At 38.8% G+C, this 24,112-nt stretch overlaps 1 protein-coding gene across 2 annotated transcripts; it reads right to left on the bottom strand.

Annotated features, from left to right (window-relative positions):
• Nucleotides 1–440: 440 nt before the first annotated feature.
• On the bottom strand, nt 441–23,759 carry tfap2b (transcription factor AP-2 beta). 2 transcript variants are annotated; one of them, XM_012964047.3, is made up of 7 exons: nt 23,585–23,759; nt 19,350–19,808; nt 13,292–13,349; nt 7,876–8,095; nt 6,771–6,889; nt 4,515–4,656; nt 441–1,416 (listed from the first exon to the last, which is right to left on the bottom strand). In XM_012964047.3, exons 1-7 carry the CDS (start codon nt 23,630–23,632, stop codon nt 1,116–1,118), a joined length of 1,347 nt encoding a protein of 448 aa, XP_012819501.1. In that variant the 5' UTR covers nt 23,633–23,759; the 3' UTR covers nt 441–1,115.
• Between the last annotated feature and the right edge of the window lie 353 nt (nt 23,760–24,112).

Here is a 24,112-nt window from a genome sequence, read left to right as displayed (position 1 = left end):
GAATAATATTGCCATCTTGCCTATATTTGTTTTGCATTACTAAGGTTTCCCACACTCCAACCAAGACCACTAGATGCATGGACTCCCTAATATTTTTGGTATCATATAGAACTGCACAGGTGAAACAACCACTGATGCAGCCGGAGGAGGTGCAATTGGGCCAATTCCCCCACAAGGGTTTTTACTATTTTACTATTTTACTGTGCACCTCAAGATAATGAAGCCCATACAACAATCCGGCACCGGGAGCTTCCAATGACTTGTTCCATCACGGAAGCAAACCCAGTATAAACAAACTGACCCATATTCATTGAAATGTATGTTTTTCTCCCTAATATGAATAAACAATAATACTACTTTGCAATGTTAGATCTTTGAAGGGTTCTTTTTCCATCAATATGTGGAAACTTGAAAAAAAATCTGAAAGTAGGAGGCCAGAGTGGGTTTAACCAAGCACAATGCACTTGGTAAATATTTATGATGAATATTCAAATCACATATCTTACAATAAAATGTCTGATTGGAACTGAAGAATAAAAAGCCGGGGGGATAGGGGACACCTGTGCCTTGTACAGAAGACAAAAGATCCTCTCTGAGCCATTGTTCCCATCTGACTCGCAACTGAAGTCCAGAGTTAGACGTTACACATGTTCAAGTTACCGGCGGACTCACACACATATCTGAAGGTCCAAAAATGTATCTTCTCATCATTTTTTTTTCTTTTTCAATTTTTTTTTTTTAATTCTGAAGGAAACATGTACCAGTGGACGTGCATTTTAGGAAACCAAGGAATGTTAAAAATGAAACAAAAAAAAAGTCTTTTTTTTTCAGTTATCCTCCAATAAATATTGTCCATTTGGGGAGATTCTAAAAACTGTTTGTTTGTTTGTTTGTTTGTTTTTTTTATTTTTGCCCTTAAAAATGATGGCGTTACTAAGAAAAAGTCCAATGAAGACTCTCCAGTTCCTCTTATGGCAAGCCCCTGTTTCGTGCGCTGGATCACCAATTCTTGGGCTCTTTCTGATATATTTATATATATTTGTTTGTATTTCCCAAAAGCCAGTCCAATATTTTTTTAAAGCTAAAATGAAAGGTGGTAAAAGTATGTGCTTCTTTCATTTTCGGTGTTTCTCTTCCTTATCTCCGTTTTTACTACCTGGTCCTTCCCCAGAGGTATGCCTGTTGGCACTGTTGTTATTCAGAAACATCTTGTCCATTCCTTTGAGGGCCTCGGTAAGGTAATTCTGAAGAGCCGTAAGGGCGGCACATATGGCTGGAGCACCAAAGCCGTGGGTGATGAGACTGAAGTGAGTCAAGCAGCTCTGGATTCCGGGTTCCAAAATTGGACTGGGCCTACTGTTGCCTATGGGCGTCCTGTCTTGGGCCAAAAGATCTGTGAACTCTTTACAAAGTTGCCTGGGGAGAGTAAAAGGTAAAACAACAATGAGAACCCAGGGGCATTAGGGATGTGGATCAGGCACAATATATTCATTAAGCATCTGCCATCTATCGTTTTATTACAAATTGTAAATTCTCTGCTAAAGGGATGCACAACCTGAAGATGCAATGTTGGATGTTCAGACAAAGTAGGCAGAAATATAGGGAAATACATTGCAAGGAAATGAGAAGGTCAAAGAAGATAGAAAAGGGGGAGAAGTGAAGAACTGAGGAATAGTAAAAAGTCAGATTGGGAGATTCCAAAGGCAATAAAAAATAGGAGGAAAGGGAAAGAGAGGAAGACAATATGATGATAGAAGGTTGAAAGAAGAGAAAGAGGGGGTGAGGCTTTGAGCATTGGGGGAACCAGAGGGAAAGGGTTGAAGGAAGAAGAGGGTAGGAGAAGACCTCAACCTGTTTAGGTGTAAAGGGACAGTAACACCAAAAAAAGTTTGAAAGTAATTCTAATATAATGTACTGTTGCCTTGCACTCATTAAGGCTTTGTGTTTGCTTTAGAAAGACTACTGTAGTTTATATAAATAAGGTGCTGTGTAGCCCCGGGGGCCGTGGCAGACAGGGAGATTAGTCGGCGAGCGACAAATCTCCCGTGTCGTGGGCGACTAATCTCCCCGAAATGCCATCCCACTGGCTAGAATGTAAATCGCCGGTGGGATGGCATACGCGGTGTGGCGATTTGCTGAAATCACCGAAGTTGCCTTGAGAGGAAACTTTGGTAATTTCGGTACCGCGTATGCCATCCCATCTGCGATTTACATTGTCGCTCGGCAAGTAATCTCCCTGTCTGCCACGGCCCTAATGCTGGAAAAAAGGAGAAAAGGTACAGGTTACATAGTGGATAACTGATCTGTAGAATCCAATGGGAATCTGCACAGCTTATCTGTTATCTGCTATGTAACCTGTGCCTTTTCTCGTTTTTTTCAAAGTACACATAAGTAAAAGTGCAAATTACATGCATAGTGTTTGTCACTGGGAACAAAACTGCATTGTGGGTAAAACCATGATTGCCAATCACGCACATTGCATTGTATTAGTAACAATGTTTATCCAATGTAAATCTTTATCCTTATTTTCCCCCAATAACTTCCAGAGTCGTTTCCATTTCTCCCTCTCACTTTGAATTCATAGAAATCAGAGCAAAGTTTACACCCAGCCCCCGACTAAGCTCACTTATCTAATTATGCCGGGGGGTGAAAAGGTTGTGCAGGATAATTGGCGCTTTGCCCTGCCTGTCAATCACCCTGTGCCTGTGTGTTGGGGGTGGGGCTTCGCTATCTTCTGAGTTACAATAGAACAAAACATGTTCCTGATGGAAAGCTTTGGGGCCAAGGAGGCAACACAATTCAAATCAGGTTTAAAAACAAAACTTAAATTGGATTATTTTCATTTTCTGATTTCCTCTCTTCTTCTTACCATAGAGTAAACTAACAGCCCAACACAATGTGCCTAGTTTGGTTATACTGATACAGAGGGCTGTTGTACAACTTCCCACCTACAGCAGCCCCACTGAGCACTGTATCCCATGGCGGCCCCTGAGCCCATATGGCCCTCCCCCGAGGAACCAGGAAGGAACATTGTGCCAGAAGAAGGCATTAGTGCCCCTTAATTACAATACAGTAAATAATTACAATGGCAGTTGGCTGGACAAGATCCCCCTGCAGCATATTGGCCAGTCAGGTTACAGGGATCAGAGAATCCCACTAGATTTATAATGGTTCCAAACTAGCCTAGCAATCTACTCACTGGTGCAATTAGAAGTAGATGAGAAATAGATGATAGATGATAGATAGATAGATAGATAGATAGATGATAGATAGATAGATAGAAAGATAGATATATAGAAAAAAAAGAAAATTGATAGATGATAGATGATGATGATGATGATAGATAGATAGATAGATAGATAGATAGATAGATAGATAGATAGATAAATAATAGATAGATAGATAGATAAATAATAGATAGATAGATAGATAGATAGATAAATAATAGATAGATAGATAGATAGATAGATAGATAGAAAGAAAGAAAGAAAAAAAAGAAAATTGATAGATAGATAGATGATAGATAGATAGATAGATAATAGATAGATTGATACATAGATAGATAGATAGATAGATAGATAGATAGAAAAAAAAAAGAAAATTGATAGATGATAGATGATGATGATGATGATGATGATGATGATGATGATGATGATGATGATGATGATAGATAGATAGATGATAGATAGATAGATAGATGATAGATAGATAGATAGATAGATAGATAGATGATGATGATGATAGATAGATAGATAGATAGATAGATAGATAGATAGATAAATAATAGATAGATAGATAGATAGATAGAAAGAAAGAAAGAAAAAAAAGAAAATTGATAGATAGATAGATGATAGATAGATAGATAGATAATAGATAGATTGATACATAGATAGATAGATAGATAGATAGATAGATAGATAGATAGATAGATAGAAAAAAAAAAGAAAATTGATAGATGATAGATGATGATGATGATGATGATGATGATGATGATGATGATGATAGATAGATAGATAGATGATAGATAGATAGATAGATGATAGATAGATAGATAGATAGATAGATAGATAGATAGATAGATGATGATGATGATAGATAGATAGATAGATAGATAGATAGATAGATAAATAATAGATAGATAGATAGAAAGAAAGAAAGAAAAAAAAGAAAATTGATAGATAGATAGATGATAGATGATGATGATGATAGATAGATAGATAGATAAATAATAGATAGATAGATAGACAGAAAAACAAGAAAATTGATAGATAGATGATAGATAGATAGATAGATGATAGATGATAGATAGATAGATAGATAGATAGATAGATAGATAGATAGATGATAGATAGATGATAGATAGATAGATAGATAGATAGATAGATGATAGATGATAGATAGATAGATAGATAGATAGATGATAGATAGATATAGATGGTAGACAGATAGACAGACAAACAGATACAGACGCAATAGTGAGTCTAACAGAAGACAATGGGGGGGGGGGCACTTACTTTGTAGCCAGCAGCATGTTTTTCCTGGAGTGCAGGTCAGTGGGGTCCGTGTGCTGCCGGTTCAAGTATTCGGATACAGCCTTAGCGGGGAACTCCGTCTCACAGATATACCCAAAGTCCCGGGCTAGATGTACCGCTTCCCCTGGGGGTGAGAGAGAGAGTAACATAAGCGGGACCGCCCCCACGGAACCTGCAGCGCAAAGGGGATTGGCTCCCTTGTGTCGTCGCTGAGCCTGGAACCCAGCAGTCTGGTGCGCAAACAGTTAACCCGGCTTTGTACTCGGCCTGGGCACAGCTACAGGGAGCGCCTATGGGCAGATTTAGGCCACATTTACTAAATAGTCGCAGCTTGTCTGCGCAAAGAACGTCTCAGAGCCTTTGCCCTTAGTATAAATTGGTGACATAATAATGAGTGAATATTAGTCTGCCCAGAGTAACAACATGTGAGGGAATGTAATAAACACCCTTAACCAAAATAACTTATGTACAATGGCAACAACTCTCCTGTCTCATAAAAAATAACAATTTGACAAAATGACTACTTTTGTTATTTATATCATTTGTTTCTGTTTACAACCTGGATTATATTCACAAATATGGCTTTTGTCTATTATTAGCGCCAAATTCACAAATTCCCATGTATCAATGTGTCTATCTATATTGTGTATATGGCCTCCTTCTAACAAAATCTATTTTGATTTATTTTGATTATTATTATTATTAGTAGTAGTAGTAGTAGTAGTATTATTAGTATTATTAATATTTCTTAATTATAAAAATAATAAATTAAGAAAAACATTTAATAGGCATTTTGCTTTTTTTCTACTGTAAGTTAACGATCTTATTCATTATTATTAGTATTATTATTATTTTTATTATAAAGCAATTTTGCCTTTTTTCTACTGTAAGGTTTGTCTAACCTGAGAATGTAGCTTTCCCAGCAAAAGCCCAATTGTACCCTAAAACATTCGGATTAATTACACCCCCTACACCAATTTATTAACCTTTTTAGTTATAACCATCAATTAATATCATTCCAGGATCTCTGAAGTCATTCTAAGACGTCATAAATATACCCAAAATGCGCAATGTTGTACCGGTAGAAAGCGATTAGGTTTGGAATAAATACTCATTATAACTATAAGCGTCAATAAATCGTTTATGTTAAAATTGTCCGTTTCATAGAATCATAGAAATACAATTTTATTTTGCCAAAACAATTCTGTGTATCCGAGAAAATAAATCGGATTGATATTATACAATATTAACGTTAAGGTGAAATTGCTTTGGCCAGATCAGGACCCAATTAATTGTTTTGATAGGTTTTCATAATTTAAAAAGAAAAACGACTAAACTACAATTAAATGTATTGTAACTTTCTCGAAATAAGGAATAAAGTAGGTCAGAATAGAGCAGGTTCGGGGTTTCGAATTTACGGTTTTAGTTTATAAAATATAGGAAAATATAACTGCTACCAGGGTTCCAATCGAAATTATGATTTAATACTGAAAACAATATTGAGATAATGGTTTTTCAGACACGACTTGGACAAGTGTAACCATGTCTATCCTTACATACCCCTAAAGGATATAATATATACCTATATACCCGCCCTAGCAGAATTTCAAACGTTAACAAAGCAAAACATTCCTCAAATAAAATAATCTGTTGCAAGTGACCAGTTGCAACATTGTAGCACGTCGCACAGCCGACAAAAAAACTGCCCGGAGATCAAGCATTTTAACCCTCAAAAGAGTCTCCTCCTCCTTATAAACTGGCTGGTTAGGATGACCAATCCCACTAGCCCACGGCAAGGAAGGGGTTAGCCACACTTTTAATGGATTTTAATTGCACTCTGCCCGGCGGTAGCCAGAGAGCAACCGGTCTCTATCAGGTCTGATGGTGCAAATGAAAGGACAGATAACAGCAAAAAAACACCCATCATCCTCAAGGGTTTGCTTTCTATAGCAGGTCTATTTATATTGCCCTAACACCAAAAATGTAAAGGGGAGGTCATTTGCTCAGGGGTGTGGGTTTGGAGTGCGGGTTTTATATTGTAGCTTCCGCAGGGGCGGGGCCTGACGTGAGAGTTTAAGTGCCGCTTAATACAGTACAAGGATAAAGGACAAGGTAGTCCAACTTGTAGGGCATCTGACATCATATATGTTTGTAGTTAAAGTTCAACCATCACTTTAAGAGGGCAAGTTTTGTACATAGTGGGGGGGGGGGCAATTGTCAGATGGAGCTGCCACTTACCTTCCACTAGGGAGGTCAGGAGAGTGACATTGGCTGCCTTGCGCCGGCCTGCGGGCAAATTCAACCCGATTTTTTCCAGCCTCTCCCTCAGAGACCGACCCCCGTTTTTTGATTTTGCTCTGAAATTAAGATGAAGAATAAAAATCGATTAAGGTCGGTTCGATTCTCTTTATCGCAGAGTCAGTCATTCGGTATTAAATCATTGCATAAGGATGGGAAAGGTATGAAAATACAGCTTGTGTGTGTTAGAGAAAGTGTGTCTGTGTGAGAAAGAAGAGGAAAGAAAGAAAGAAAGAAAGAAAGAAAGAAAGAAAGAAAGAAAGAAAGAAAGAAAGAAAGAAAGAAAGAAAGAAAGAAAGAAATACTACAGGGCCAGAACTGGGCCAAAATAAGAGGAAAAAAGAAGAAAGAAAGAAAGAAAGAAAGAAAGAAAGAAAGAAAGAAAGAAAGAAAGAATCTGTATACGTGACTAATAGCGCCCATATATCTGTATAAGTAACTAATAGCGCCCATATATCTGTATAAGTGACTAATAGCGCCCATATATCTGTATAAGTGACTAATAGCGCCCATATATCTGTATAAGTGACTAATAGCGCCCATATATCTGTATAAGTAACTAATAGCGCCCATATATCTGTATAAGTGACTAATAGCGCCCATTTATCTGTATAAGTGACTAATAGCGCCCATATATCCGTATAAGTGACTAACAGCGCCCATATATCCGTATAAGTGACTAATAGCGCCCATATATCTGTATAAGTAACTAATAGCGCCCATATATCTGTATAAGTAACTAATAGCGCCCATATATCTGTATAAGTAACTAATAGCGCCCATATATCTGTATAAGTAACTAATAGCGCCCATATATCTGTATAAGTAACTAATAGCGCCCATATATCTGTATAAGTGACTAATAGCGCCCGTATATCTGTAGAAGTAACTAATAGCGCCCATATATCTGTATAAGTAACTAATAGCGCCCATATATCTGTATAAGTGACTAATAGCGCCCATATATCTGTATAAGCGACCAATAGGGAGCGGCCCTCTCTCCGCACACACCTGCCCCTGTCACTACTACCCCTGTAGGACTCACCTTCTCAGGACCCCGCCCAGCAGGGAGGCATTGAGACACTCGGGGGGGGACAGGCGCCTCTGCACCTCCCCCACGGTGACTTTGTACTTGGAGGTGGAGCTGAGCAGGGACAGGCGCCCCGGTACCGAGCAGAAAACCTCTCCGGCATTTACTGAGATTCCGCCCAGGAACCCGTCCTTGTTCATCATTAGGGAGGTGACGGACTTGGGGGGGACTGGCACTGTGGGGAGAAAGGGGGGGCAGCAATGTTACAGTTCCTATATTCATATCTACTGCTCTTTATACATTGTATCACTGGGGGGGCTGTTGGGGGGGTCCCACAACCAATTGTCGGGATATCTGCTGCGTATTTGTCTTTCCTTCCATTGTTCTATCACTTACTGCCCATTGGCTGATATATATTATATACTGCTCATCCATCAGCAGAAATAGATAGATTTTTCTTATACATGGCGCTAATTTAATGGAATAGGAATATGTACTGTGTTGATAAATCCCAGCAAATGTGGGTCGGTCTGGTCTTTATCTCTATAATTCTGGTCCCAGACGCCCAGACTAGAGATCGGACGGATCACTTCCCAGACATCTGGTCTCCACTGACTGAGGGATCCCCCATATTAAAGCAAATGTCGGCGACCCCCTATGATCCAATCATATAATAAAATAAAAATAAATGACTGGAGTAGCGACATTGTGTCTTTTTTCCAACTGCAACTGCTATACCTTTGTGTTACATATTTCTAAACAGACATATAGGTACATTATTAATAGTTATTCACTATATTTCCATAAAATGAACAAAACAAACGAGAAAAGCAAATATACACACACGAATAAATATATAAATATATCATAGTTTTATAACATTCATCCTATTAGCACCGGTACTATGTATATGTAATATATTTATTAATAATTAGGTGCGTTTGGATCCCCAGTTCCACCAAATTCTGTTAGCTTTGCTCTTTACAATGAAAGAAAATATCATTATATATAACTCTAAACAAGTTCCCAATATATATTCATTCTATAGGTTTATCTATCTCTGGTTCCGACTCGGGAAATAAAGTAGCAGAAGTCAGTTTCTCTATTCATTGGCTAATATATTATTTCATGAATCAGAACCAGCAGTGCGGAGAATATAAACAGCCAGTTTCAGTAGAAATTATATATATATATACACACATATCATTTTTTCATTATGCTAAAAACAATTTTAGGGTGAAGTTCCCCTTTAGTTTGGCGGGGGGGGGGAGATTTATTTCCCAAATTAAGTCGCAGCTCTGATTTAGATAAGGGATTTAGTGACAGTACTTGGGTGGAAGAGTGCTATTTAGCGCATATTGGCAGCGCAGTTAGCGCAGGGGCAGGCTATATATATATATATAATATAAGGGGTATTTATGCATCTATTTATGTACATCTCTATGTATTTGTTGGTTTCCTGTGCGCTCCGGTTATTAGTAATTACGGCCAATGAGTCGGTGGGAATGTGAGATTGAGGAGAGCAGCAGGAAATAGTGAGCAAGTGGAGCAAGTGGAGCATAGCGCTCAGTCAGCAGCAGCCAATGCTCCCAGCCCCCCCCCCCCCCTGCATTCATTAACCCCTTCTCCGCCGGAGACTGCCAGGAGCAGCAAATTGGCTGATTGGAAATAGGAATGTTAACCCATTCAACACTTGGAAGAGTCTGGGGGAATAGGGGGTCGTATGTCAGGGAAGGGGTTAAATGCTCTGCCCTGCAGTCAACTGCAACTACCTTCTTAGCTACCTAGATAGATAGATGATAGATATAGATAGATAGATAGATAGATAGATAGATAGATAGATAGATAGAGAGGGATAGAGATAGATAGATAGATAGATAGATAGATAGATAGATGATAGATAGATAGATAGATAGATAGATAGATAGATAGATAGATGATAGATAGATGATAGATAGATAGATAGATAGATAGATAGATAGATGATAGATAGATAGAAAGATAATAAAAAGATATATATATATAGAGAGAGAGAGAGGGAGAGAGAGAGAGAAAGGGATAGATGATGATAGATAGATATAGAAAGAAAGATAAAAAGATATATATATATATAGAGAGAGAGAGAGTGATAGATGATGATAGATGATATAGATAGATAGATATATAGATAGATAGATAGATAGATAGATAGATAGATAGATAGATAGATGATAGGTAGATAGATAGATAGATGATAGATAGATAGATAGATAGATGATAGATGATAGATGATAGATAGATAGATAGATGATTGATAGATGATAGATAGATAGATCGATAGATAGATAGATAGATAGATGATAGATAGATAGATAGAAAAGCATAAATTACATAAATCCAATTGAAATAAAACCCTTAAGGCGAAGTTAATGCATTAGGAGAATGTGTATGTACCGGGTATAATATACCGTGTGTGGGTTGTTGTTGTTATTATTATTATTATTATTATTATTAGCCATGGATATTAATGCTTAATCGTTATCAATAATTGCCATTAATACAACTAACGATGTCAATCATTTCAAGCGATCCAATGCACAATTAAAATAGCCACCATCCTCTCTTTCTCTACTGAGTCTCCATGAGATTAGCAGCAGCCCTTGCCTCCCCCCCAGCCGCTATTAGCGCCACTGTGACATCACTTAGCCCCGGCCCAACATACGCGCAGATACACAGTAAATATTCTGTTAGTCGCGCATTCTCTCGCCTCTATACTGGGGAGGGAGGGAATGATTTTTTAATGTCTACTTGGAATTTGGATGCGTTAATGTAGCGAGTCTTTCTCATTATGTTTTTATTGATTGCTCATTGACCATCCCCTCCAAATCGTATTAACCCCCCTCCGCCAATACGTATTACAAGGCGTTAAGTGCACCTTTCATTATCCCCACAGATTCTGATGCTGCCTAATAGTGGCTCTTAATGGGCCAGGGGCCACGGTCCCTGACTATTGCATTAATAGCTCAAAGGGGGCTCATATAGAAAATTAGCCTTAAACGAGCTCTGGAGATCTCAAAATAAGAGTCATTTATCAAGCACACGCTACCTTAACGCGACTCGTTAGCTCTCTCTACTGGGAACAACTCATTTCCTCTTAACTAAATGACTGCAGGAACGTCAGATTAGCCCTGGCATGGGCTATAACAAGGGCTGGAACCCCAGGAAGGCTTTAGAGCTGGGCCAAGGCTGGGTTTGACCTGGGAATTAGCCCGGGAGTGAGGATTAAGTATAACTAGATCGCGAAACGAAAGCGCAAACCTGTTTATGTTACTTTCTATGGAGTATAACAAGGCACAGAGATCCCGAATTCATTTTATTCATGGGGAGTCGCTATAAATTTAATATCATTGATAAACCCCAACAAAACAGCGCCCCCAAGTGTATAAAACAGATAGGCTGCTCCTTATTAGCCAGACAGCTGCGCAACCAGCAGCCCCAATAACATGGAATTATCTCTGTTCTACTGATCAGCTGCTTTGGAAGTATCTCATTAATCGGTTTATTCTTTCAATGTCTATTTTGCTCGATTTCGACTGCCTTTTAACCTTTTCCCCGACTGCTATAAAGTCATTCGAACAGAACAGGTTAAACCAGAATTAAAGATATTAAATCACAGCAAATGTGGGGGAAAAGGATATTTCCTTCAGTTGTGGAATTATATTGTCATATTGTGTCGCTTTCTGTATGCAGGTTGTTCTAATATATTTGCTATTGTGCGTGGGAGCTGCCATACTACCGGTATGTCATCAATATATCGGTAAATAACTTACAATGCTAGAATATTTGTCGGAGAAACCTACAAGCAGGAGAATAACTCAGTTCTATGACTGGTCAATATGTCAGTGTATTGGGGCCCAGACAGAATACTACCTGGGGCTGTTACATCGGCCTATAGAAGGGCATTATAGAGGGCTGGCAGGGTCGCAGGGAGTTGGGCTAGTGCATTGCAGAGATTCAGGCACTGTGCATGGTGGGTGTTATTATTAGTAAGGGTGATAGTGGGCATCTATATAGGGTTGCTATACAGTGACTCTTATTAACCCTTTCATTGCCATAGTAGGAATTGGCTTTACTGCTTGTGGTTTGGCTACAACTAGGCGCACCCTGGGTCATGGCATCGTGAAGAGTGGCACCCCCCTTCCATATTTCTATGTTTCTCTATATGACTGGATACCCCCCCCCCCCCACACCGAGTTAGTGCAGCAGAATTACAAGCTCCAAGAGTCAATATAAAGGATATATGGCAATATACTGGCCGTTATGCAGAGACTGTGAGGGGCAGAATGGGGTAGGTGGCAGTGGCTTAGTGTGGCAGTCATGGCAACAGGGGGCCAGAAGGGGCCAGGGAATTAATATGTCATTTCATATCCCCCTGTAACAGGGGATCATTCTCACAAGGGGTGCAATCATAGGGGGTGCAGGTGTGAGTGAAAAAAAATGAGTGCGTGAGAGACGCAGAGAATGAGCGTTTGCGGGCGTGAGAAAACGCAAAAAAAGCGCTGGTGGGTGTGCGGGGGATTGTAAACTGGAATATGGCGTCTGTGCAAGAGTAGATCGTTTGTTCATGTGTGTGTGGGGGAGGGGGCAGATAATGGAGTTATAGGAAGATTTTACATGTATGTGTGTGTTTGTGCAACAGGGCGATTGTGAAATGCGTGTAGTACCCACCGCAATGTGTTATTGTCTGTATGTGAGCAATGTACAGGGTGTGTATGGGGATCTCGCTTGCCTCCCACCTTATCTAAACATAATAATAAATATATTATATTTATATCCCCCGACAATACTAGTCGCACCCGACTTTACCCAGGGAGCCGCACAACAGACTGCCCGAACTCTGTGTCACAGAAATGCCATTGCAAAAATGACGAGTGGAGGCAATAAGCCCAAAATGAGTTATTGTAATTACATTTAATTAGTTTAATGAGATAATTCTTTTGCTTACAGCTGCACATGAGACTGCAAACATTTGTTAAGCGCATCCACTCGCTAAACAGTTGGGGGGTTTTGTCTATCAGTCAGGTCTGTGGGTCCCCCCCCAACCACCAATCTAAAGCCCAGGGCTTGGGCGAACCCATTTGTCAGGGAAGTTGTCATGTAAAGTGGGAGATTTAATAAGCCTTAGTGGATACGACTGCGCCGGTGTCAATTTCCTTCATTCTACCTAAAAGCAAATATGAAGGGTAATAAAATAGAAATACAATAACCGACATCTGGGAAATGTATTCAGTCAAATATCTGGCCCCAGTCAGAGCAGATTAGATGCGCAAAGCTGTGTATTTCAGCGCAACTAAGGTTTGCACATCTTTGCGCATCCGGCGCTAAACCGATTGGGCGTCACCTATGGGTTCTAATGATCAAAAAAAAGGTTGAGTGCGATGGGAATATTTACCTTTTTTGATGACAGACTGGTCCAGCAGGTTCATGGCATTATTGGCATCTTCCACCGACTGCAAAATACAAAGAGAGCGCAGAGGTCAGAATGGCGGCAAGTGGATATTAAAAAATATCGCATCTATAAATAATAAAGCGCTCCTATTTCCATTTATATTAACAGGCCCAGACAGATATTATTCCTATTATCATTATTCAGCAGATTTAGTTAAAACGGGCCGCTCTGTAAATGGAGAGGTCGTGTGGCTTGTACAATTAATGATGCTTCGATAGAAAGTCACAAAGGTACAAATAGAAGTTGTCGGTGTGAACGAAATCCGCCAGAATTCATTCGATTTCATTTGCACCGATTTATTTGTGATCCAAACTTATTTCATAGTAATACCTACCCATTAGCAGATTGATAATACATACAAGTATGTAATGTCCTAGTTGTAACGATAAATTTATCCTTATCCGAACCTTTATTAATATGTAATAAAAAATATTCTGCGTTTTTAGGGTTTTTAGAATTAATAAATGAGATATAGTAACGCAATAAATGAAAATAAAACCAATATGTTGGGTTATAGCAATAATATATATTATATTATTTTACTGATAATGTCTGATAATATTGACATATATATATATATATTATTTCTATTATATATATATATATATATATATATGTATTTATCTGTCTATATATATTAGATAGATATCAGACATATCTATTACCATAGATATGTCTGATAATATATATATATATATATATATATATATATATAATTTATATTATATATTTGTCTATCTATCTATCTATATATATATATAGCATTTTTCAGCTATACTAATTATAAAATCATAATTAAAAAAATGTAATTAACATTTAAAAATATTTACTTATTGAATAATGAAGAATAACAACAATTATTGTCAAATTGCCCTTCGATTTGTATTTAATAGTTGGGAATCAGAGGGAAAGTACCCCAAGCATTTGGGTTTTAATGGCTTTTTTTTAACACTTCAATTTCCTAGGGCGGAAATGAGAGATTATCCAGGGTAGGATCTGTCCCTCTGTCCTTTAATCGTTATGGGAAAATCAGCATCTGCACTGGAGTGGGTGATAGATGGGGGGCAACTCGGTTCTTTAGTCTCAATTAACCCTTCCTTTGTTACCTGTTAAAACCAAAAAAATATCTTTGGGGGGGAGAAACATTCTCCCAATTCACATGAATAAAAGTTAATGTAAATCGCATTCACTGCACGTCTGGTTGTGACTCCTGAAACAATGTGGCTGAAGTCTTTCTTCCATCAGCCTGGGCTTTATTACCTACAATGACACACTGGGCTACTAGTAGCCTCTGCAAATAGAGACAATTGAAAAAAAAGGCTTGAAGACACACAGAGCTACTAGTAGCAGCTACTTTTTCATGGCTACTAAACTGCAGAAAATCCCCCGCCATAGACAATACTGAGAATTGCCTCTGCTAAAACACACATAGAGACAGTTATCAATAAACGATCAGCATTGTCTATACAAGTAGCTGCTACTAGTAGCTCTGTGTGTCTTCCCCCTAAGCTTGCCCATTCCCACACATTGTGTCTTAACCCTTTCTCCTTATAGATTGTAAGCTCTTGTGGGCAGGGCTCTCTTCACCTCTTGTATCGGTTATTGATTGCTTTATATGTTACTCTGTATGTCTCCTTGTAGATTGTAAGCTCTTTTGGGCAGGGCTCTCTTCCCCTCTTGTATCGGTTATTGATTGCTTTATATGTTACTCCTTGTAGAGTGTAAGCTCTTTTGGGCAGGGCTCTCTTCCCCTCCTGTATCGGTTATTGGTTGCTTTATATGTTACTCTGTATGTCTCCTTGTAGAGTGTAAGCTCTTGTGGGCAGGGCTCTCTTCACCTCTTGTATCGGTTATTGATTGCTTTATATGTTACTCTGTATGTCTCCTTGTAGAGTGTAAGCTCTTTTGGGCAGGGCTCTCTTCCCCTCTTGTATCGGTTATTGATTGCTTTATATGTTACTCTGTATGTCTCCTTGTAGAGTGTAAGCTCTTTTGGGCAGGGCTCTCTTCCCCTCTTGTATCGGTTATTGGTTGCTTTATATGTTACTCCTTGTAGAGTGTAAGCTCTTTTGGGCAGGGCTCCCTTCCCCTCTTGTATCGGTTATTGGTTGCTTTATATGTTACTCCTTGTAGATTGTAAGCTCTTTTGGGCAGGGCTCTCTTCCCCTCTTGTATCGGTTATTGATTGCTTTATATGTTACTCTGTATGTCTCCTTGTAGAGTGTAAGCTCTTTTGGGCAGGGCCCTCTTCCCCTCTTGTATCGGTTATTGGTTGCTTTATATGTTACTCCTTGTAGAGTGTAAGCTCTTTTGGGCAGGGCTCCCTTCCCCTCTTGTATCGGTTATTGGTTGCTTTATATGTTACTCCTTGTAGAGTGTAAGCTCTTTTGGGCAGGGCTCCCTTCCCCTCCTGTATCGGTTACTGATTGCTTTATATGTTACTCTGTATGTCCAATGTATGTAACCCACTTATTGTACAGCGCTGCCGGATATGTTGGCGCTTTATAAATAAATGTTATTAATAATAATAATAATAATAATAATAATCACAGCTCTTCCTCCTCCTTTGTTTCAGCAGTCAGAACCGCCAGTGCAGAGAGCAAGGGAAGGGCAGATACGTTTTTTCCATAGCAATTACCTTCAGAAATAACTTTTGAAATTGAGTAATGAATGTATTTCAGCAAGTTGCTGGGAATGATACCAGGCAGCATTTTTATTTGGGGTTTATATCCCCTTTTATTGCCAACCCCAGAAGGCCAATATCCCCCCAGCCAGGCTTTCCACCCCTCCTGCTGCCCCCCCATGCCCTGTTTAGGGTGCCAGGATGACTTATGGTGCCCCCTAATAGCCTGGCAAGGTAGCAATGCAATCCCCACGCCTCATCAGCAACGAAACTCAAGTTGTTGTAGTTAATGAGAAGGCTCTTGTCTGATTTTCTATCTAATTACAGTCGCCTGCTGGGTTTTTGTACAGGATATTCACCCAGCATGTTGACACTTAATAGTCACTGAGAGGATCGTAAAGATTTAATTAGGAAACACGGGCAAAAACAAGGGAGACTTTTAATTACTACACTTCTTTGCTTTAAAGGGACACTATACGTGTAGGTAGAACGGGTTAGTTTGCCTTTAGTGCTGGGGGGGTCAGAGACAATCCCATGGAAGGGAAGATTAGGGGGTTTAGGAAAACCCAAACCTAGGTTGTGATCGGACTACATCTCCCAGAAACCCCTGTAAAGACTGCAAATCGCTATAAAGCGATTACAAGCGATTATATGACGGCAGTAAGGAAAAAGAAAGGAAAGGAAAGTGTTGCCTCTCTGCTGAGCCCAACTTAATAAGTAAAATAACCCTAAAGGGATGATTAGAGGGTTTAGGAAAATCCAAACCTCTGACTACATCTCCCAGAAACCCCTGTAAAGACTGCAGATCGCCATAAAGCGATTACAAGCGATTATATGACGGCAGTAAGGAAAAAGAAAGGAAAGGAAAGTGTTGCCTCTCTGCTGAGCCCAACTTAATAAGTAAAATAACCCTAAAGGGAGGTTTAGGAAAACCCAAACCTTGGTTGTGATCGGACTACATCTCCCAGAAACCCCTGTAAAGACTGCAAATCGCTATAAAGCGATTATAAGCGATTATATGACCGCAGCAAGGAAATAGAAAGGAAAGCGTTGCTTCTCTGCTGAGCCCAACTTAATAAGTAAAATAACCCTAGGGGGGTTTAGGAAAATCCAAACCTCGGACTATATCTCCCAGAAACCCCTGTAAAGACTGCAGATCGCTACAAAGCGATTGCAAGCGATTATATGACCGCAGCAAGGAAATAGAAAGGAAAGTGTTGCCTCTCTGTTGAGCCCAATCAGGTGCCAGAGTCGCTTCTCTTATTAAGTAAAATAACCCTAAAGGGAAGATTAGGGGGTTTAGGAAAACCCAAACCTCGGACTACATCTCCCAGAAACCCCTGTAAAGACTGCAGATCGCTATAAAGCGATTACAAGCGATTATATGACAGCAGTAAGGTAATAGAAAGGAAAGGAAAGTGTTGCCTCTCTGCTGAGCCCAATCAGGTGACAGAGTTGCTTCTCTTAATAAGTAAAATAACCCTAAAGGGAGGATTAGGGGGTTTAGGAAAACCCAAACCTAGGTTGTGATCGGACTACATTTCCCAGAAACCCCTGTGAGACTGCAGATCGCTATAAAGCGATTATAAGCGATTATATGACCGCAGTAAGGAAATAGAAAGGAAAGTGTGGCCCCTCTGCTGAGCCCAACCAGGTGACAGAGTTGCTTCTCTGAATAAGTTAAATAACAATGAACGATCTATTGGGATTTACTGGCGATAAATGATCGTTCTGTACTCAGTATTATATGGGAGATCCCACCCAGGGGGTGTTTGTGCTTTGTTATAAAGATACTAATTCTAGCAATTACTGCCTCTCTGCCATCCCAACCCCCCCCCCCCTACAAACTGCAATATGCTTCACCCCAAATCCCATACCCCCAGTATAGGCTCCAAACTGGGGGCACAAAATATCCAGAATTTCCCTGAATCGCCAGGAATCGATAAATATTCGTTTAATCTTTAAACATAAAAACAAAATAAACCTGAATTGTCAACAAAGAACCCAAAGTCGAGAGAAACTGGATGAAGAAGTTGATAACAAATATTGGTTTAACTTGGATCATTGTGCTGAGCAGCTATATATATATATATATATATATATATATAGATAGATCTCTAATTAGTTATGTTTGTACCTTCAGAGCATTGGGCTTAATATTGCAGTATTAATATATATATATATTGCAGTATTAATATATATATATATTGCAGTATTAATGCAGTTACAGTATTAAAAACGATCTCTTTTATGGAGGAAATGGGAATAAAGAGCGTCTTGGGTTGTATAAATATATATATATTAATATTGCGATATTAAACCCAATGCTCTGATTATACAAACATAACAGTAACTGTAATTAGCTGAATAGTTGAATACTTTTTCAGCAGCCAATTATGGGAGGAAAATGCACCGATACAAATTAAAGATCTATCATATTTTTTTTTTTTGTCCTTGAGAAAATGAACATATGCTGAAGCTTGGGTTTATAGCGCCATGTCATTCATAGCGTTACAATATTGTTTAAGTGAAATGAAGGGATCTACTTTATTTTTTCTCTAATTGGACTTTTCCTTATTACTAATGAAATCAGTTTAAATATCTCCCAGGTCTCAAACAGTTGCTAGGAACGTACATAACATTGTAAAGAAATGTCTATGTGTTGGGTTATGTTTTTAAAAGAAAACGAAATAAACCAGAAAAAAATGTCATCAATATATCGCTACCCTACGTTTATTGGAAATATTTATATAGATATACAACGATCAAAACAACCACATCTATCTATCTATCTATCTATCTATCTATCTATTTATCTGTCCCAATATCTATCTATCTATCTATCTATTTATACAAATATCTATCTATCTATCTATCTATCTATTATCTATCTATCTATCTATCTATCTATCTATCTGTCTATCTATTTATACAAATATCTATCTATTTATACCAATATCTATCTATCCATCTATCTATCTATTTATACAAATATCTATCTATTGATACCAATATCTATCTATCTATCTATCTATCTATCATCTATCTATCTATCTATCTATAATCATCATCATCTATCATGTAAATTTAGACTATACACTATCAACATTACTTTCAATATTTCATTGGAAAATCTCAGCCTCTGATCGCCTACAATCTCGTCCAATACATTGACAAATATCCAATAGGAAGCAAAAACTTCCATTGAGCCCAAATAGGTATACTACAAAAAAACACCATTTACCCCCAACAGTGAATATACTACATTGTCCTATACTTGTTATCATCTTTACTCGCCTTGTATAGAACTGTGTATTTATTTTACCAGAATGAAATATCAATTCTGCACTTTAATATTATATTATTAATTTATCTCACCTGGATATCATCCATACTTGGGTGTCCAATCCCATGCAGAGACAGGCTGTCCCCCATCCCAGAGTCCAGGCCATGGTGGGTTGAATGTAGGAGAACATCTGGTCTCCTGACTGAGTGGTAGTCCCGCCTGGGATCCAGTCCAGAAAGCTGGGGGAGAGATGCCCTGGGCTGGGGCAAGAGGGATCCACTGTCCGAGCCCACATCTTGCCTCTGCCTTTGTCCCCAAGGGTGTTGCTGGGGTTGGTGTAGGGGGTTGAGCGAGTAGGGGTCGTTGACATGAGAGTAGGGGTCTTGGCTTTGGTGGTAAGGAAGTGGCTGGTATGGAGGGGGGAAGTAGGGAGGCTGAAAGTCCGAGGAGGGGGTATGAGACAGCGGTGGGGCACTCGAATAGGGTCCTTGGGAGACTGATCCCAACTGGGACAGCCTGGAGCTGTGACTGGGCACCCCATCATGGCGGTCCTGCAATGGAGAAGGACTGGTCACTTACAACTTATACATGCCTTATTATACATGCTTTCTCTCTACATACACACTATATGCCCCATCCATTATAGAAAATCATGCTCTGAACTTCAGCTTCCGACTTCCGACACAAAGTAGCAGAATCCCTCTGATAAACAGACCCCTGCTCTGTCGTTTTCATGTGTCAGAAGCAGAGAACAAAAAAGGGGATAAACAACTAAATACTGCAATTACACCGACAAATGACTTTCAACCCATTGCAAATGTTTCGTTAATGTCAATTGGAACCTTGCCTGGAACAGGATTTTCTTTCATTAGAAAAAAAAGAACATTTTCAGCAGTCTCTTTTAAAGATGTCTATGTCTGTATTTCATTTTAAATTTTGATTCTACGATTTCAAAATCAAACTGCAAGGTTATGAAGTCATAATAATAATAATAATAATATAATAATATTAATAATATAATAGGATAGTCCATAAGGCGTTTCATCGTTTCTAAACAAATGCGTAAAAATCAATTTCCTAAGCAAAATGAATTTGCCATCTTTCCCGTGTCCAATCCGTTTGTGATCCACGAATCAAAAGAAAACGAAAATGATCAAAAATCGAAGAAAAGCTGAATTAAAAAAAAAAAAAAAGTGTGAAATCCCCTTTTACCCCGTATAATTGAAATTGGAAACGATCGCAGCGCAGACATTAAACGACAAAATCGCTTTGTTTTCAAAAAGCCGAAATGGGAAAAAATGAGTAAGGGGGAAATAAAGAAATCTGAAAACAGAGGAGAAACTCCTGGAAAGAAAAAAAAAATCCAATGGACAAAAAGAAAGAAAGAAAAAAAAAAGGGTATTTAAACATAACTAGAGTCCAAATTGCCAACAGCAATAAGCAGTTATTTTTTTTTTTTCCCCCTTCCCCTCCACCGATAATAGGAATCCAGGCAGCACATTATTGTCCTAAATTACAAAAGCCAAAGGCGCAAAAGACAAAATAAAAAAAATAAAAACTAAAAAACTCACCATAGCGGAATAGGTGTGGACTAACATCTGTGCGGAGGGAGAAGGCAAGCCAACGGTTAAATGGAATGAACGAGTGGGCTATGGAATTCTGCAAACACGGCTGGAGATAATTCCACGGCTATCCATCAAAATAGGGCCCCCCAAAAAAATAGCAAACGGTGTATTGTTCTTTCTATGGGTTTTTTTTTTTATCCTGGGTGCCTGTGAGCTGCAGATGAATCCTCTTCTACCCAGGGCTACTCACACACTGCCTGCTAGCCCCTTCCCTCAGTCTCTCTACACCGCCTCATAATCATTGATATTCATGACTATTAATATTACACGACTACTTTAAAGCGACAATGGAGGCGCAATAACGCACGGAGCCCTGGGTCTCTCCAACCCCATTGTGAGTGACGTGGGGGCTTGCTGGAGAATTACTAGATGTAATCAGACAAGGGGGCTGGCTGTAGGAAGTCTGGCTAAAAGTTATCCAGAGCAAGATCCCCCCCCCAGTGTCAATTAAACTTGCAGAGCAGCCATTGAGTGTGTGTGTAGGGGTGGGTGTGAGCTGCCACACTGCTGTGTGTGGGATTAAGCAACCACTACAACCCAAGAGCTCCCAGCGAAATAAAACGATTTCCTCATCCTGCACTTAATTAGACATTGATAATAGCCCCCGGTGATTAATGCTAGACTATCGCAAACAAATAAACAAATGATTTCACCCCGGCGTATTTTTTATTTTTGTGCGGTGCGTAATAACGCTGCGTATTTTCCTATTTTCTAAAAAAATACTTGGTAAACGTACTTTTACCCGATATTTATATTTTAGTTCAGACAGGAATTGTGCAGGGACTTTCTGCAGAAAGTGAATTTCTAGTTTTGTGTAAAAAAAAAAAGAAAAAAAGAAAAAAAAAAAAGCCAGGGGCAATAGAGAGAATTCGTTTGATGTCTTGTGAGGCAGAAATACCAAACTAGCTGCTGTTTTTCTCCCCCTTTCATACCAGAAATGTAAGGTTTTTTTTGTTTTTTTTTTAACCCATGATTTGGGGACGAGAAATGCGTTGACAGTAAACAAGGAATTTATAATGAGCGCAATTGGATAGAAAAGTGCTGATTCCTGACACCCATCTTATGGGGGGTTTATGGATGAATTTTCAGAAAAAAAAGTTGTATGGGGAAACATTTAAAATGAAACTCTTGTAAAATGAGGTCGTTGTACAACAAATACGAATAAACAAGTAAACAGAATACTTGTATATGGAATTACAAATGCGCAACCATTCAAAATGCGGGGTCACTGCAGAGTGAAAGAGCTATAAACCCAATTACACCCATCGTTCCGCTAATAATCCCCCTAAATGCAGCTATTCAGAGCCAATATATTGTATGTTTGAGCCGGGTGTCATTAGCCCTGGGAGTCCAACTGGCCATTTGCGCCTCATTCACAAAAGGGATAACTGTTATTCATAATACTGTAACTTTGAATTTAATTATCCTTCACTAGTTTTATCCACTATATATATATATATATATGTGTGTGCAATAAACATCTTTATATCCATCTGTCTACCTATCTATCTATATCTATCTATCTATCATTTCTCTATATATCTCTATATAAATCGAAATCAATGTATTAACTTATTATTTATACCTCTGTTTACTCAGTACCCAGTCACTAACAAACCCCCCAACTATGTATATGCAATAAACATCTTCATATTTATATGTCTATCTATCTATCTATCTATCTATCTATCTATCTATCTATCTATCAATCATCTATCATTTGTCTATATATCTCTACATACATCGAAATCAATGAATTAACTTGTTATTTATACCTTATATGTTATTTATACCTCTATTTACTCAGTACCCAGTCACTAACAACCCCCCAACTATGTATATGCAATAAACATCTTTATATCTATATGTCTATCATCTATCTATTTATCTATCATTTGTCTATATATCTCTATATACATCGAAATCAATGTATTAACTTGTTATTTATACCTCTATTTACTCCTAGACCACTAACAAACCCCCCAACTATGAAGCATTATTGGCTGACCTCTGATTATTTTGGCTATTTTGGCTATGAATAGGGGTCTCACTTCAACAGTTCACCTCTGAAGCCCCCCAACCCCAGGGTCTAACCACAGAAAATCAATGTATTAACTTGTTATTTATCCCTTATATGTTATGTATACCTCTATTTACTCCCAGAGCATTGCTGGCTGACCTCTACTTATTTTGGGGGTCTCACTTCAACAGTTCATCCCTGAAGCCCCCCAACCCCAGGGTCTGACCCCAGACACATTGTTACCAAGCAGAAGCCCCTCTGTCACATCAGCCCCCTCTATAAACTCTCTGCATATAATACAAGTTCTATATAGAAACTTATCATAGCAACTCAATGTAACCCAGAGCCTCGGTGAGCAATAGAGTTCAATTGGGATTTTGGGAAGGAAACTAAAACTAATAAACATTATTATCTTTGGCTATTAGTGTTGGTTTAATAGCTCACCAATCCCCTTTGTAACAGCATAAAACGATATACATAATAAAAAAAAAATGAAAATAAAATCCAAATTGTGAGAAGAATAAATCCCCAGTATTGAGGGGAAAGATCTGCCCAAACTATAAGCAGTAAAGCAGATTAATAGAGTAGCCCCCCCATGTAAATAATCTACTGGCTGTTTAATCCCATAATAATCAGCCTCTTGCTTGGGCAAAAGGGGAATAAGGAGAAAGGATTCGGTTACCTCGTAGATATCTTCATACTTGACATTTTCCACTAGTTTCCAGAGCATGATGGCAGCTTTCAGGGAGAGGTGAGACGATTCATATGAGCAGCAGATGTCTGGATTCTCACTGTGTCCTTGTCTGTAAGGATCCGACTACAATTGGTGATAGGGGGGGGGTAGGCACCAAGTCAGACTCCCCCACTACTATACAGAGCATTGCAACTCCTGCCTGGGAACAATGGGCTGTGCAGGCAGCTCCCACACAGCATAGTAGCACTTACAATTCAGCATATATGTGTGTGGGGGCACAGGGACTCTGGCTGGGGGCACAGGAATGGATATACATGGGGGCTGCTGGATATTACAGTCAGGGCTCAGGGAGTAACACAAAGCTGAACCAAAAATGTATCCATTTATACATACAATTACACACAGATTTTCATACCTATATATTTATACATATGTCTGTATATTATTAAATAGAAATAGTAATAGGTAGCAGCCATATAAATGGGCTAATACACACTGAGGTAAATACAAAGCACA

Source organism: Xenopus tropicalis, chromosome 5 (assembly GCF_000004195.4).
Source record: "Xenopus tropicalis strain Nigerian chromosome 5, UCB_Xtro_10.0, whole genome shotgun sequence".
Taxonomy (NCBI): domain Eukaryota; kingdom Metazoa; phylum Chordata; class Amphibia; order Anura; family Pipidae; genus Xenopus; species Xenopus tropicalis.
Note: the sequence above shows the minus strand (reverse complement) of the source record. Positions and strands in the feature narration are given on the sequence as shown.